At 38.2% G+C, this 11,408-nt stretch overlaps 1 protein-coding gene across 5 annotated transcripts; it reads left to right on the forward strand.

Moving 5' to 3' along the window:
* The first annotated feature begins 4,096 nt into the window (after positions 1–4,096).
* LOC143877212 (two-component response regulator-like APRR2) lies at positions 4,097–11,408 on the forward strand. Of its 5 annotated transcripts, none has more exons than XM_077379128.1 (12): positions 4,097–4,295; positions 4,607–4,808; positions 5,910–5,989; positions 6,102–6,168; positions 6,694–6,740; positions 6,860–6,937; positions 7,124–7,726; positions 7,888–8,028; positions 9,012–9,277; positions 9,863–9,928; positions 10,465–10,530; positions 10,795–10,940. In XM_077379128.1, exons 2-12 carry the CDS (start codon positions 4,679–4,681, stop codon positions 10,805–10,807), a joined length of 1,557 nt encoding a protein of 518 aa, XP_077235243.1. In that variant the 5' UTR covers positions 4,097–4,295; positions 4,607–4,678; the 3' UTR covers positions 10,808–10,940. The 5 variants fall into 5 exon arrangements, with proteins under 5 accessions (XP_077235243.1, XP_077235241.1, XP_077235244.1 ...); XM_077379125.1 differs by having other exon boundaries at positions 4,098–4,295; positions 9,012–9,272; positions 10,795–11,408; XM_077379126.1 differs by lacking the exon at positions 10,465–10,530 and having other exon boundaries at positions 9,012–9,272; positions 10,795–11,408.

Consider the following 11,408-nt stretch of genomic DNA (forward strand, 5'->3'; position numbering starts at 1 on the left):
AAGGCAAACTAGTAGAAACTTTCTCTATGATGTGGACTGGGGATAATGGATAAACCACCTAATGCAAAGCTGAAAATGATGGCTCACTAAAAAAAAGTAAAAGAATACGGTAGTATGTATAAGAAATCTTGGAGTCTTGCCTCTTTTTATCTGTATAGATAGATCTAGGATATGAGCGAGGTAGGCAATTTATTACTACATGTGTATATGATCAAAAATAACCTCAAGGCATTGAATTCTAGAGTCCTTTTTCTTGTTTTTTTCGTGAGAGACCAGACCAGCTAAGCTGGTAGATAGGATCATAGGATAAAGCAAGAAAAATTTAAAGATATGTGTGGCATATTGAATAATTCACTCAATCTCATACTTATACGGTTCACAATAATTCACAAAAAACCTAGTGAATTATGAACCGACATGATAGATAAGCTGTTTAATACCTAAATTAAACTTTCTTATTTCTACCTCCATTATTGTAGATTTTCCACTTTCTACATTTGAATATCTTCTTCATGTAATATAATAAGGAATTTCAGAGAATAAAAAAGCATATCCCTAATGATATTTATCATTTCATCAAAGAATAGTAAAATATCGTAATATGTTAAGAAATATTGGACATGTTTGTGACCCAATGCTCACATGTGCATGGGCTTCAAATGGTTCATCTACAAGCTTCATGCGCGATGGGCCCACTACTAGAGATGATAGTGATGATTGAATAATCCTAACCGTTAACTTCAGTCATCTGTTCTGAGCCACTGGTTGAAAAGGATTGAGATCATGCACTGTAGTGCCCATGAATCCAAACGAACGGTCTATATCGCTTACAGGAGTTTATAGATTGAGGACATTTGTCATCTACTACTTTGATAACTACGGATCATCTATTTTGGTTACTTGGATAATAGGACAAAAACATTTTGTCTCACCTAGATCTAACTTATCGATGCATAACATTGTTTTTTGAGGTTACCTAAGTTGACATATCAGACTGAGCAGATGATCTCAACCGTCCCAGCAGAGGCCTTCCCACATTTTTGTCTCTTAATTTTACCCGGGTGTCATTTGGGTCCCCCCAGATTCCATTCATTTTTTAAAACCAAACATGTAAATGGGCAAACTCGAAATAGGATGCAGATTCGAACAGCCAATTACAACAATCCAAACGCACCGTGTGCCGATAATCTTATAACGAATCTATACAGTGAGATGCACATTAGCATCGTGTCGCAACCTTACTGAACCATCTCTTTTGGCTGTCAAAAGGTTATTACATTTCCCAAAAAGCTTTCAGAAGCAATTAAGAGAAAGGTACGGAATGTGGGCACATGTTTCGAGGAATTATGAATTTCGCGTACCTTTTAAAACAAGAATGAAACACCTGCGATTCTTCAAAATAAGGTGGTAAAAAAACCTTGATACCCTTCTGACATCGACATAGTCCTCCTTTTTTCATTACTGCCTATTAAATTGGCGGGCTTCTTTTGGCTCGTTTGAATGTGTATTTGAACTGACAGAACCTTGGCCGTCGGAAATAACTAGGGACGGATAGATGCTTGACACGTGTTGGAAATTTTTTTGAAACGCCGACAACCCGAAGTTAATCATTATCTTTTCTCACTTCTCTTTTGGTCCTCACTTCTCTTTTGGCTTATAACGGTAACGTTGTTGACTACGTCTCTTTTGGCTTAAAATCTTTTCACTTCTCTTTTGGTCCTCACTACTCTTTTGGCTTGTAATGGTGACGTTATTGAATACGTCTCTTTTGGCTTAGAACGACGACGTTATTGAATATTTTCTTATTTCTCACGTCTCTTTTGGCTGAGAACGCCGTCGGAATATTAAAGGATACGCCGACAGAAATAGGATGAAAGCAGAAATAGGGTGTACGCCGGCGTAAATAATGTGGTACGCCGACGGAATTCAGGGATATGCCGACAGAAATAATGGGTACGCCGGCGGAAATAGGGTGTACGCAGGCGGAATTCAAGGGTACGCCGGCGAAAATAATGGGTACGCTGGCGTAAATAATGTGGTACGCCGGCGGAAATAGGGTGTACGCCGGCGAAATTCAGAGGTACGCCGGAGTAAATAATGGGGTATGCCGGTAGAAATAGGGTGTACGCCGACGAAATTCAGGGATACACCGGCGTAAATAATGGGGTATGCAGGCGGAAAGAGGGTGTAAGTGGAAATAGGGTGTACGCCGACGGAATTCAGGGGTACGCCGGCGAAAATAATTGGTACTCTGGCGTAAATAATAGGGTATGCTAACGGAATCTCATAAAGAGAGGCTGTATTATAAGCCAAAAGAGAAGTGAAAAGATTCTAAGCCAAAACAGACGTATTCAATAATGTTACCGTTCAGAAAAGTTTCTCTTCTCTCTCTCTCTCAAATCCGACCCAAATCAACTGTCAATAAAGGTGCCACCATTCGGAAAAGTTTTTTTCCAACGTGTCACGCATCCTTCCATCTGCAGTTCTTTCCGACGGCCAAGATCCAGTTGAACCCAAGCTTCTGCTGGTTCAAATACTCATAGAGACAAACCAAAATAAGCCTCGTGCAGTGCGCCAAACATAAATGTGGTGAGATGTATTAATTACAGGAGATTTTCTCTCTAAAAGAAAATAGTAAAATACTAAAAAGGCGAATGATGAGGACCAACATAAGGGGACTCCATCTTGGTCCTCATGATGTCAGAAGGGTATTGGGGTTTTTTTCCCACCGGATTTTGAAGAATTGCCCGTGTTTCATTCTTGTTTTAAATGGTACCCGAAATCCATAATTCCTCGAAACATGTGCCCACATTCCATACTTTTCTCACCAATTAAAGAAGAAAAGATAGCTGGGTCTGTGCAAATATCAAAGTATGGTTGTGCCGATGACATTTCCCTATTATAAGGCTAAGGTGATTTTCTGCTTGTGCGTATGCCAACATTTTCTTCAAGTTTAAAAATTTGTTTGTAAAGATTTATGGGTGTAATTAGATCATTGTGGGCACGAGTCGTCTTTTATTTATTTTTGAGAGGTAAGCTGGGTTAGGCAGGACCCCTACCAGATATATTAAACAAGGAACAAAGATACACCACGAGTCGTCTTGTTGCTCCATTTTGCAACATCGGCTACAATTTGATTTTTTTTTTATATGACCTATCGTTTTCTTTCAATGGCAAAGTGGTAAGTGTGCAACTTGGCTTAGGTTGGGTTGAGGCCAAAAAAAAATATGCGAAAAAAAACAGAAAAAAAGACAGACCCAAGATTTTGAAATTGCGATAAAATTAGGGGTACAGAGTTGGGGTTCAGGTCGGGTTGGGTTGCACAGGACTCAGTCTAACTCAGCCCAAAATAAAAAATTAAATCTGGTTGGCTTCTCCGAACCCTAACCCAACCCAACCCAACTTGAGGAAATGCCAACCCAACCCGAGCCAAAATCGGGTTGAGCCTGGCCGAAGTTGCACGCCTACAAAGTGGGAGATGATTGTAAAGCTCCTGAGAACCTGAAATTTGGTATTTCGTTATTTCACAATGAGCACTTCTCAGGCAATTGTCCAAGCAAGAATTGGGAAATTGATGGTTCTAAATTCTAATGGAGAGATCAATGCAATATCTGGATTATTTACTGTTAGGATTGATCCTACCGATCAACCTTTGGGTCCCACACCAGAACATTTTGTGTAATCGGATTGTAGATCTTGTAGACCATCATGAGGCGACCCAAGTGGTTCTAGACTCATGTTGAATTAGCAACATCCTATCCATAGGTCGAAGATCATGAGAATCAGGTGAGTTCGATACCAATGGGTTGGATTTTTGCCTATAGATTAGATCAATGGATCTGATCACGTACATGTAGCACATGTGGGGCCAAAAAATGTGGCTGTTAAGAAAGAGTAACAAAAGCAGCAGTCTATTTAGCAATTTGTTATCTACAGTATAGTATATCTCAAATCCTTTCATCTCACGTGATTCTATTGGTTTTTTTAATTTTAGGCATGATAAATTCACCCCTGTAGGATAATCCGCACCACTGTAAAGGGGGGTGCCGATTATCCTATCCTGAGGCAAGCATATATGGATGGTTGAAACACTCCATAGTCTCACTGTTTTTTATGGAAATTTTACTACTTTGTATGGTTTTTGGTATATTCTGTGGTCTACAGCAACCGACAGCAACTCTCCATGAAAACACCGTTAGCGCACTAAATCCTCTCTCTCTCTCTCTGAGATCTAGAAGAAGAAGAAAACTTTGTAGAGAGGAGTTTTTTGTGCACTTTGTTTGATGAGCCAAAAGGTAGTAAGTCGTGTGCTCCTTTCTTGCTTGAATTTTTAATATATATCTTTCTCGAAGTCCTAATTAGTATTTGCATGGATCTAGGGGAGATTCAAATGGCTTTTTAGATGTTTTTTTCTACCTTCATTTCACTCATCTTTACATGTTCTTTTCTAGAGAGTTAGATAAGGTTTTGACATATTAGTAGTTTCATTGCATCTTTTTGAGATTTGAACTGGATTTTTCAGAGCTTGAAAATAGCTACAACTTTGATGGGCTCCTTGTTCAGAATATTAGAATTTTGATGGGGTTTTCCATTTGGGTCTGTGCAGAATTAGTCTGATTTTGACAGATGGTGATCACGAACGCTCATTGATTACTTGAGAAAGTATGTGAAACCAGCTATGGTTTGTTCTGCTGATGATTTGTTGGAATGGAAGGATTTTCCTAAAGGTCTCAGGGTGCTTCTCCTTGATGAAGACCGCCTCTCGGCCTCTGAAATCAAATCAAAGCTCGAAGAAATGGACTATATTGGTAACCACCTTTATTTTCCTCTCTTCATCTTAGTTCATTTGGTTGTTACCAAATTAGAAATTTAACCTGTTGTTTCTTTCTTGATTAAGTAATATTCGGGTGCTGCCCTGTTTTTGTCATCGTTTGCAAAGTCGAATTATTGAGCTTTTGATGGTTCCAGTTAGATTCTTTGCAGAAGATAGACATTTTGGATCCTAGTCTTTTGCTGATTGTGCTGAATTTGATACCTCTGTAATTCTCTAATTGAGCAAATTTTGGGTGATAAATCTCGTTCTTGTAAACATTAAAGATGGGTGATTGAGACTTAAAATGCAGTCTGAAAAAATGAGAAAATAAAAAAATTCACTTATGTTTTGAATGAAATTCTCAACAATCAGTCCTATTTTTTTTTTTCTATGAAACTGGTGAATACAAAGGCTACCTTGCTCCTGTATCTTCCAAAACTGGCAAAAAAAAATCTGAGAGTTGTTTCATGGATCTGAAAGAGAGTACTCGGGTTCTCCCAAAGTACGAAAATGAAAAAAAAGTTTCATGGATCTGAAAGTGAGTGCATGGATCTTCCCAAAGTATGAAAATGAAAAAAAAAGGTCATTTTTCCTTTTTTGATCGGATCATACAGAAACTTTGAGATTGCTTAATCACAGACGAGATAAATATATAAAGCAACAGAACCCTCATAGTATTTTTTGACTCACAGACATGAAAACCTAGTCCTACTATTTTTTATGAAAGCTTCTTGAAATTCTGCATTAGTTTCTGGTGTATTCCGTGAGGAATTGGTGATTATCAAGGTCGTATTGGATACTTTAATATGAAAATGGTATTTCCTTATGATCAAATGCCGGATAGGTATTCCCACATCGTTAATAATTGCAAAATTTGTTTAAAAGAGGCTTAGATTCAGTAATCATTGTATTTTTCCTAAAAAATTGAAGATTTCTTGATTTGATTCATCAATGAGTAAACGTGGATTCCATTAATGCATTGTCCTCATTTTTGGCTACTTCTGAAACTAAACCTTGAAAATGGTATCAGTAATCATTTTATACCGATGTTGAAATCCCAATTTGCAAGTTGTAACGTTCTGTGTACTCTTCTCAGTTTCTATGTTTTGCAATGAGAATGAAGCATTAGCAGCAATTTCAAATAATGAAGAGAGCTTCCATGTTGCTATAGTAGAGGTAATAATTTTTTAAAAAAATTGAAGCTATTTCTAAAATACCCGGGCTTCAGATGTACTTATATTTTTATGATATTCCTATGCCCCCTCTTTGGGTCTTCTATGATTTACAGGTGAGTACAGGCAATAACCAAGGGAGTTTCAGATTTCTAGAGACTGCTAGGGACTTACCCACCATCAGTAAGTGCAGGAACTTCTCATTGACACAACAAATTAGAGAAGAAGATAATCTTATCTAATAGTTATGCAAATTTTATTTTAACAGTTCTGTTATTAAGAGCGAGCTTGATTTCATTGTGGAGATGATAAATGAACCTGAAATGCTATTCAATTTAGGGTTTTATGCACCTAATGTCCACCTTAGCATACTATTACTATTGAGTGTTTCAGTTCATTTGAGCATAGCTCTTGTCTAACCTCTTTGGATGCCACCAAAATATGTCCTTATTTGCAGATAAGATTATTTTAATTTAATCCTATTTGCGAATGGGAGTTTTAATGCGTCCTTCGAAGCCATTAACTATATCATTCCTAAAACTATTATAGCCATTATTTTCAAATAACAATTAACTTCATATAAGATCATATTCAAATACTTTTTACAGGTATCCAAAGAAACCCTAATGCTTGGCTTTCAAAACTACCAGGGGTAGTGTCCTATATTTATAATACTAATTTTAACACTATTGAAAATGTTTGGTGCAGTGATTTCAAACATGCATTGCCTGAGCACTATGATGAAATGCATAGCGGTGAGCTCTCTCTTCCCAGATACATAATCTGTACATGATTTTTTGTGTGTCTGCACTGATATATGTATATGTGTCTATGGCGTTTATTCTTATTGAAATTTTAATTGTATAAAATTCAGCTTGGTTCAGCAGAGTTCCTTCAGAAACCACTATCGGAAGACAAACTGAGAAACATATGGCAGCATGTGGTTCATAAGGTGCTCTAACCTATGAAGTTTCTGTTGCACATTACTATATTTTATTTTTGGATTTAGGTTAGTCTCATTTCAGTTTCGAGATTGGATAATTTTCAATTATTCTTTCTTTGAGTTCCATGTGAAATATATGTGTATAACCATGAATTAAAATGGGAAATGATTTCTGAGTTCATTAGCCCTGAACAGGCCTTCAATGCAGGGGAAAGTGTCCTCTCAAAATCATTGAAGCCCGTCAAAGAAACTGTAGTTTCTATTCTTCAGCATCAATCTGAAACGGCAGAGACCGAAAACCAAAATCCACTTGAAACAGAAAACTCTGCACAAGCCCAAGAGAATGGACACAAGCAATCCTGGGGAAGTGATAGGTATCCGGCGCCTCCAACCCCACAATTGGAACCTGGAAGGTTGTTGGGTGATGAAGATTCTCAAGACCAACATAACATTTCAGTAAAGAAAGAGAGCACAGAGCATGATGGTGAATCCACAGAATTGAGAAAATCCAGTTGCTCAGAGATTCAATCTGTCGAAAATACATGCAACCATTCGGATGGTGCAGTTTATCTTGAGGAGAATTTGCCTTCAAACCCAGCAGGGGATGCAAATGAAGAGGAGGTGGATTCGGCCGATGGTTCTAAAACTAATGAATGCATTACTACTAAAGAACATATGACATCTTCCCATTTGCAAAATGGAGACAATGTAGAATGTAGTGTCGAGGATGGAAACCATAAGAAGGCGACGTTTCTTCCGAATTCACGTGGCACTAGAGCTAATAGAAAAAATACCAAGGTAATTTAGCTTACAAAGGGTGCATATTGGCCTTTGGACTATAAAGGATTTAATTGTTTCTCCCATTCAGCTTCTTTTTTCGTTCAATTTTCCTTTGTGAATGAAACTGCTCAATGGAACGATATTAAAATTGTTTCTATTTGGATTCGTTGACCCTTCAGGTGGACTGGACACCCGATCTGCACAGAAAATTTGTGCAGGCAGTGGAGCAATTGGGAATAGACCAAGCCATCCCTTCTAGGATTCTGGAGATGATGAAAGTGGAGGGGTTGACAAGGCATAATATAGCAAGCCACCTGCAGGTTTGTATTGTAAATGTTGCTTATTACATATGTGCTCTTTATGTTTTTGTGGGTGCACTCTAAAAGTCTATGTACTTGCAAAGTGACTATAACCACTCCAATTCTTGAATATGGCATAATTGAGTTCAAGATAACAAACACGCCCGTAAAATATTAAAGTTTTGAGGCTTTGAAGATATTTTCGTAACTTCAGAGAATTTGTGCAATTCTCAAGATTGCAGTTCATCATCTCAAATTTGAAGCAGATATACATTTTCCATAAATATTAAGGGAGTGTGAATGTTAAGTATGGATCCAAACATTAATATATACTTGTTTTTGTGTATGTGAAAATTTAAGTGTATTCTCTGCATTTTCATGGCACATACAGTCAATTTTAGGAAGTCAAGGTGATTATATCCATCTTATCTAGTAATTAAGAAGATTGGAATCTACATTTTATGACCTAAGCCATCCTCTGTTTGAAAACGAAAGGAATTAACATGAAACGCTGACAGAAGTGGCAGTTACACTCTACAGAAACCTTTTCTGAAGTGTGATTTAATTTCCTGTAAGATCCTGTCAATTGATGAATATTTTGGATAGGTTTGTCCTTTGAGCTGACAGGTTCTTGGGCTTAAGCTGTCCAACCAGTGGAATCTAAGGTTAAGCGGCCTTAATCATTATAACTTAATAGAGTAAATAGGGAGCCACAGCAAGTAACTAGACGGTAGCAGCTAGATTGGAAATTAAAGGCAATGGAATCAAGTAGAACATCACCCACCTCATTTTCAGTCTCTGAACACCGTATTTATATGTATATATAGTCCAGTATAGAGATCAATGTCAACACAACTTAGAGCTTGGAACAGTTTTAGACTATATGGTACACATGACTTGTCTATGATGCCATTTCTTGTATTATAGTTGAGATTTTCCTACTGTAAAGCTAGAGTTTTAGATGTTTACACATAGAATGGAAGCAATTGTTTGTTATTGTGCAGAAGTACCGAATGCATAGAAGACACATCATGCCAAAGGAAGAGATGAGATGGCAACAGCAGCGGGATCCCATGAAAAGGGGCTACACACACAGACCGCTTTTGGCATTTCCTCCCTCCCATCCAAATTATGGTCCCACAAGTCGGATTTACCCCGTGTGGGGCCATCCCAGCTGTCACCCCACTGGCACCCAAATGTGGAGCCATGCTGGCTTTCCAATGTGGCAGCCTCCAGAAAATTGGCTTTGGAAGAGTTATCCTGGGGTAATGTATGGATTTAACATTGAAATTTTGCATGCACTCACAGAAAAAGATTAAATATGTACATATGAGAGAGAGAGAGAGAGAGAGAGAGAGAGAGAGAGAGAGAGAGAGAGGAGTGCTACATTGAAGGGCGCCCAATTGGATCCATGTCTCCCAATTGCATTCATCATTCCTTTAATTTTACATTTTTTCAGCGTTGAAATTGCGGTTGGCTGACTTGGTTCCAATGGAGTGCCCTTGTGGCTGGGTTTTCGCAAGGGCTCCCTTCAATTTGGCAGTCTTCACACACACACACACACACACACACACACACACACATGGAAAATAAATTAATAATATCCTTGGGAAGTTATATTCACTCTCCGTCATTTGCACTCATCACTCTTTTGATTGGCTTTTAACTTTTTGGGAATTTTAACAGCCTTAAACAAGTATCAGAAAAATGTAAATAAAGAGCATTATCAAAAATGGAAGAGGGGATCTGATCTCTCTATCGAACAGAGCATATAAATTGGCTTGATTGATGAATTATTATGTACTGCTGTTTAGTCTATACTAGTCTTTGATATTTTTCACATCTCATGTTTCAGATGCATGCAGATGCATGGGGTTGCCCTATTGTTCCTCCTCAAGTCCCATGCTCTATGTTTCCTCAAGTGAGCATATGTTACACATTCAAAGACTCTTGTTTATATGTATTTCCATATCTAGTGACTGATATTTGCACTCCTTTTTTTTGATATCATCTACCACTTTATCTACAATATTTCATTGGCCATTACACTATGCCATATGACTTGGACGAGCGAATGGAGGACTTTAAATAGAGGTGTATGATACCAAAACAAGTGTAATATTATCAATCTTTAACATCTAATTATGGAAATGTATAATGAAGGTAGGACTACCCTTATTATGAGCAGCACTGTAGGGGACACCATATAATTTTACACGAACACACATAAGAAAATGTTATCGGCCCACCCATGTTTTGATAATGAGCCCGAACTCACCTTATTTCATATTCTTTAACCAGCTGTCAAAGGCAGCTGACAGTTTTTCGGGAATTTTAACAGCTGGTTAAGCATATCGGACAAAGTGAGTTTGCACCAATTATCAGAACATCGTAGTGTACACGTGTTATTTTGATGCATCTAATAACATGATCGCCTCACTTGCTTGAATAACACAGAACGGCATGGGATGTTATGGTTTGGATAGCAACAAGCCCTCAAAAAATTCCTTCGATCTTCATCCGGTAAACCTATAATGCTTCGACATTTATGCTATTATTATGTATGTCCAATTATGTATTTCAGGATTCTAGTAGTATTACTACCTTTCTCAATTCAAGCTGTTTTGCTTAACTTGGTTAGCTACGGAAAAAGAAAATCATTTTAGATAAATGTTTGTTAGGAAAATGATACCAATTTGTTTTTCTTTTCTTGGGGATTACTCTATTTTCATTGCTTAAGTCTCTTAGTTAATTAGTGTTAATTTTATTTGAAATGAAATTATGCAGGCAGAGGAAGTGATAGACAAGGTGGTAAAAGAAGTGATGAATCAGCCATGGCTACCACTACCCTTGGGACTGAAACCACCTTCTACAGAAAGCGTTCTAACTGAGCTTCACACACAGGGTATCACCAACATCCCACCTCCACACAACTCTTCCTAGTCCTCGCCTCCCCTCCCCTCCCCTCCCCTCTCCTCTCCCAACTCAATCGCGACTCGGCCCTCCAACTCAGCTCTGACTCTGACTGGAATCATCGCCACCAATCCCAATCAGTGGAAAAGGTTAGAAAAACAACAAAAACAAGGCCTGGCAAAGGCATTCGCATTATTGGGATTTGGGTTGGTGTTGTAGTGGGAGACAGAGAAAGTCGCGCTCGGCTTTTTGTATGAGAGGTGGGCGCAAGAAAAAAGGTACGTGGAACATCGCGCCGGGTTTGTCTTTTTCCTTGTGTTGCTGTAGAATGGGGGTGGTCAAGATAAAAAAAAATGGGGGGTGTTTTTAATGAGGTGAAATGGAAACTGGAATTGATCCAGAGATGGCTGATAGTCACTGGAAATAAATTTGGTCAGAGGTCTGTTCCTGATCACAATCTTCTCAAATCAAATGCCTCTCTCTCTCTC

Source organism: Tasmannia lanceolata, unplaced genomic scaffold, assembly GCF_043159265.1.
Source record: "Tasmannia lanceolata isolate RefF3 unplaced genomic scaffold, GAP_Taslan_0.1 ptg000005l, whole genome shotgun sequence".
Lineage (NCBI taxonomy): Eukaryota > Viridiplantae > Streptophyta > Magnoliopsida > Canellales > Winteraceae > Tasmannia > Tasmannia lanceolata.

Excerpts from the sequence above, each read along its gene's own strand:
- LOC143877212 (XM_077379125.1), top strand. The coding sequence starts at position 4,679 with ATGGTTTGTTCTGCTGATGATTTGTTGGAATGGAAGGATTTTCCTAAA. Across the intron at positions 6,169-6,693 it reads TAGGGACTTACCCACCATCA|TGATTTCAAACATGCATTGC; the intron begins GTAAGTGCAGGA and ends TGTTTGGTGCAG. Across the intron at positions 6,938-7,123 it reads GGCAGCATGTGGTTCATAAG|GCCTTCAATGCAGGGGAAAG; the intron begins GTGCTCTAACCT and ends AGCCCTGAACAG.